The sequence below is a fragment of the Tasmannia lanceolata genome, unplaced genomic scaffold, assembly GCF_043159265.1.
Source record: "Tasmannia lanceolata isolate RefF3 unplaced genomic scaffold, GAP_Taslan_0.1 ptg000015l, whole genome shotgun sequence".
Lineage (NCBI taxonomy): Eukaryota > Viridiplantae > Streptophyta > Magnoliopsida > Canellales > Winteraceae > Tasmannia > Tasmannia lanceolata.
This window is the reverse complement of record NW_027518692.1, coordinates 35,277,926-35,282,517: the sequence shown is the minus strand read 5'-3', so window position 1 is coordinate 35,282,517 and position 4,592 is coordinate 35,277,926. Positions and strand designations below refer to the sequence as shown.

The 4,592-nt window shown below is 42.2% G+C and overlaps 1 protein-coding gene across 1 annotated transcript; it reads left to right on the top strand.

Annotated features, from left to right (window-relative positions):
* Nucleotides 1-354: 354 nt before the first annotated feature.
* On the top strand, nucleotides 355-4,154 carry LOC143846858 (putative inactive receptor kinase At1g27190). Its single transcript, XM_077355451.1, has 2 exons — nucleotides 355-1,227; nucleotides 2,525-4,154. Exons 1-2 carry the CDS (start codon nucleotides 567-569, stop codon nucleotides 3,736-3,738), a joined length of 1,875 nt encoding a protein of 624 aa, XP_077211566.1. The 5' UTR covers nucleotides 355-566; the 3' UTR covers nucleotides 3,739-4,154.
* The last annotated feature ends 438 nt before the right edge of the window (nucleotides 4,155-4,592 follow it).

Sequence of the window (4,592 nt, the reverse complement as noted above, 5' to 3'; positions counted from 1 at the left end):
GTTTCTTAAAAGTACGGTATGGCCCCCACCATAGGATGATCCAAACCGTCCATTAGATGGGCCACAGCTTAAATAGGTTGTGCCTCAAAAATTATTTCCACAGGTTGATTCTAACCCTCCGATCTATTGAGGGTTAGATCAACCCTCTAACCTTCAGATCGGAGGTTTAGGATCAGCCTATAAAAATGGATTTTGTGGCACAACCTATTTAGGTTGTAGCCCATCTAATGGATGGTTTGGATCATCTATGGTGGGGCCATACCGTACTTTTAAAAAACAAGGGAGTGCCCTCATCAAAATACAGTAGTGCAGATAACATTTCCCTATTTATTTCATACAACAATTGAACAAAGCAAGCAGAATGAGTCACACCCCTAAAAATTGATAATGCCACCCCTCCAAGTCAATGGCCTCTCCACCTTCTTCTTCCCCCTTCAGCCCCCCCAACCACTCCTCTCTCTCTCTCTATACCAAAATAACTTCCCTCTCTCTCTCTCTCTCTCTCTCTCTCTCTCTCTAGTTATGAGAGCAGATTAGTCCATCTCCTTCTTCTTCATCCATCCACCATGGGAGGAGGAACTCAAAGAAGACCATATGTGTTTCTTCTCCTTCTCCTTGCTATAGTTGTGATCTTTCTTCCCATAGCCACAACTCAAGCCCAAGTCGAAGACGATGTTCGTTGCCTTGAAGGCCTAAAATCATCTCTCCAAGACCCTCTCTCCAAACTCGGTTCCTGGAATTTCTCAAACACCTCCTCCTCTAATTTCATCTGCGATTTCCCCGGTGTTTCCTGTTGGAACCAACAAGAAAGCCGAATCATTGTCCTCCAACTCACCTCCTTCAATCTCTCCGGTCAAATCCCCTCTTCCCTCCAATTCTGCAGTTCCATCACAACCCTAGATCTCTCCTATAACTCCTTTTCCGGTCAAATCCCTTCCTCCCTTTGTAACTGGCTCCCTTTTCCTGTTAGCCTAGACCTTTCCCACAACAAATTCTCCGGTCAAATCCCGCCGGAGCTTTCCAATTGTAAGTTTCTCAATACCCTACGAATCAATGACAATCTTCTCTCTGGCCAGATCCCTTACCAGCTCTCTAACCTAGACCGCCTCAAGACGTTCTCCGTGGCCAATAATCGCCTCTCCGGCGTTATCCCTCAGTCATTCTCCTCCTTTGACCCAGCTGGTTTTGAAGGCAATGATGGTCTCTGTGGCGACCCTCTCGGATCAGGTTAGTAATTTGATTGTTTCACCATTGTCTTTCACCTCAGCTACTCCTGGGTTCAAAACCAGATCTGATTGGAGAGAGATATAAAAATAAAATGAAAAAAAATCCACAAGTTTAGCACAAAAACTCGATTTGGAAGCTAAGTTGTTCTCGCTTCCCAAATTTAGGGGAAACTTCCCAGTTTCTTCCTAGGAATTGAAAACTCATCTTAAGTTTCTAATGAAAATTATGTGGATCTTTATGCACAGAATTTAAAAAAAAAAGTGCATTTAATTGAAAAAGTGAAAATTATCTTAAGTTTTGAATGAAAATTCTGTGGATCTTTTTCCCAGAAACTTAGCACTAAATATATACAAATAAAATATGTGTGTAAATTCTTAAAATTTGTAATTCTAAGTAGTCAGTAAGTCTTGTATTTCTACTTGTAATCCTTCCTCCCTTACCAAATACAATCCTATTCTTTTTATGTACTTCTTGTTCTCTTCCAACGAGGCTTATTACATGCTTCATGTTGACTTTCAATGACAAATCATACAAAATTTTTATTTACTTTCTATAGAGCTTTTCGCTTCCCATATTTTCTCTATTCTAAACCCTTCGCTTCTCGCACCGGCAACTATCGTATAACCAACCCAAAAGAGGGGCCACACATGAGGTAGAGAGTGTTTGGTTGCACAAAATCTTGGCAGCCGTTGGAATTTTGTTTGGATTTGGGATGCCATTCCTCGTTTGGTTGCCAATATTGCATTGAACTCCTTGGTGACTCTCCGGGATGTCTCCTAGGTAATTATTATTGCATGTCCGGTGAGGTGACATTCTTACTCCTCCTTATAACTTTCAAACCAAATTTCACAAAAAGGTGGAATTTTCCTTGAAAAAATCATGGGAATGGTGTCTATCCATTTTTGCCCCCACTTTTGGAGGGGTTAGGATGATCCAATGGAGCTGATTGTACACACCCTATCTATGATGGCGCCTTTCAAATGAATGCTTCGGATCATCCTAACAATGTGGGTCCCTTATGTTTTGTGAGAGCCACCTCATATAAGCTATATGAGGGCACCCTTAGGAACTCTATTCTCATATATATATATATATATATATATATATATATATATATATATATATATTTCCCTACTCTCCGAGTCTATGCCGCGCAACCAAACACTACTTACAACTGTTCTTCGATGCAATTCCAGGCAAATCTAATGCTTGTCTCCTCCCTGTTGACTACTTATAAATGATTAAATAACACCAACTATAACAGCTTAAGCTTTTGGACTAACTGGTTGTTTCACAGGTTGCGGTCGCCGTCTTGGCCGAAGAAGCCTCATCATCATCATCGCCGCCGGTGTCTTCGGCGCAGTGGCCTCTCTCCTTCTCGGTTTAGGGCTTTGGTGGTGGTGCTTCGCCCGCTCTGACCGCCTTCGCCGCCGCCACCGTCGTCGAAAAATGGCCGCTGGGTATGATGACAGTGAATGGGCTGAGAGGTTGAGACCTCATAAATTTGTTCAGGTGTCCTTGTTTCAGAAACCCATTGTCAAGATCAAGCTCGCCGATTTATTGGCGGCGACGAACAATTTCCACCCCGAGAATATCATCAATTCCAGCCGGACGGGGACCTCGTACCAGGCAGTTTTACGGGACGGATCCGTGCTTGCCATTAAACGTCTCCGTACCTGCAAGCTCTCAGAGAAGCAATTCAGGTCTGAAATGAACAGTCTTGGGCAGCTCAGGCATCCAAATTTGGTTCCCCTCTTAGGTTTTTGTATAGTCCAAGATGAGAAGCTCTTGGTCTACAAGCACATGCCTAATGGGACTCTAGCATCCCTGTTACAGAGCAACCTTGGTGATACTAATAGTAGTCAATTCGCTCCGATGGATTGGGCTTCTAGGCTTAAGATCGGTATTGGTGCTGCGAGAGGGCTTGCTTGGCTCCACCATGGCTTCCAACCGCCATTCCTGCACCAGAACATAAGCTCTAATGCAATTCTTCTTGATGAAGACTATGAGGCAAGGATCACGGATTTTGGACTGGCGACGCTAGTGGGCACGTTCGATAGTAATTCGAGTCCTTTTGTCAATGGTGATTTTGGAGATTTGGGATATGTGGCGCCGGAGTATCCGAGCACACTTGTTGCTTCACTGAAAGGGGATGTTTATGCGTTTGGTGTGGTTCTTCTTGAGCTTGTGACAGGACAGAAACCTCTTGAAGTCACTTATGAGGGGGAAGGATTCAAGGAGAACTTAGTAGAATGGGTCAATCGACTCTCTGGGGCTGGTCGAATTAAGGATGTTATTGATAAATCTCTCTGTGGAAAAGGTCATGATGATGAGATTCTTCAGTTTCTTACGGTAGCGTGTGATTGTGTGGTTGCTAGTCCCAAGGATAGGTCTTCCATGGATCAGGTTTATCAGTCACTGAGGACCATTGGCGAGGGATATGATTTCTCAGAACAGTTTGACGACTTTCCGTTGATTTTCGGAAAGGAAGATCATGATAAAACACAGTAGCTTCACGGCTGGTAAACGATAGAAGAGCTTATGATGATTCATGTCATACTTGGAGAATCTTTCAGACATAATCCCTTGCATCTTTAGGCTGGGTTGTGGCTGAGCTTGTTAAGTAAATGGTATGATTTTCTTTTCACTTGGGCTTTTCTGATGCAATCCTTGATTCATGGATAAATCTGTATAATACATTCAGTAGTCTGAACTGTAGACTCTCCCATCCACGAAAACTACTTGTTTTTCTAGTTCTAGCAAGCAGCCTTTTGAGGCTCCTTCCATGTTTGTAATATGTCCCCTTCCATTGAAGGTAACTAAATGCATGATTGCATTCTCACATCTCACATGGATACGGCATTGATGTGAAGCTTATTTCTTTTCTTTGTTTACCCTGTAAAATTAGTGCTTGCTTTGATGTGGAATTTCCCCCTTCTTTTATCTAACCATGGGATGCTTCTGTTTTTTATCTCGCTTATAGAGCTAATGCATCCAGCTAGCTGGTTTTATTTATACGAGGGAGTTTGTGACTGTTTTGATGATATTGTTTTTTCTTTCTATCTATCTACATATGTCCACATGTGTATAGTGCATTTTTAGTGTATGGTTAGTGTGGTACTAGAACAAGTCTATGTTGTCTATAATCTTGCCTAGAGATTGTTTTACGTGCTTGAGTCTCTATGTTGTCTATGTTCCTTCTTTGCATAAATTCACTATGCGCTTGTTCACTTCACTCGTAAGATTAAGGACATCTTTATATACCCTTTTGGACCTTTAATTTGTTGAAATTCTTTTCTCATTGCTAATTTCTATTTCCATGCATTGATAATTTGGTATTGCGTATCTTACCAGCGCACTGTATG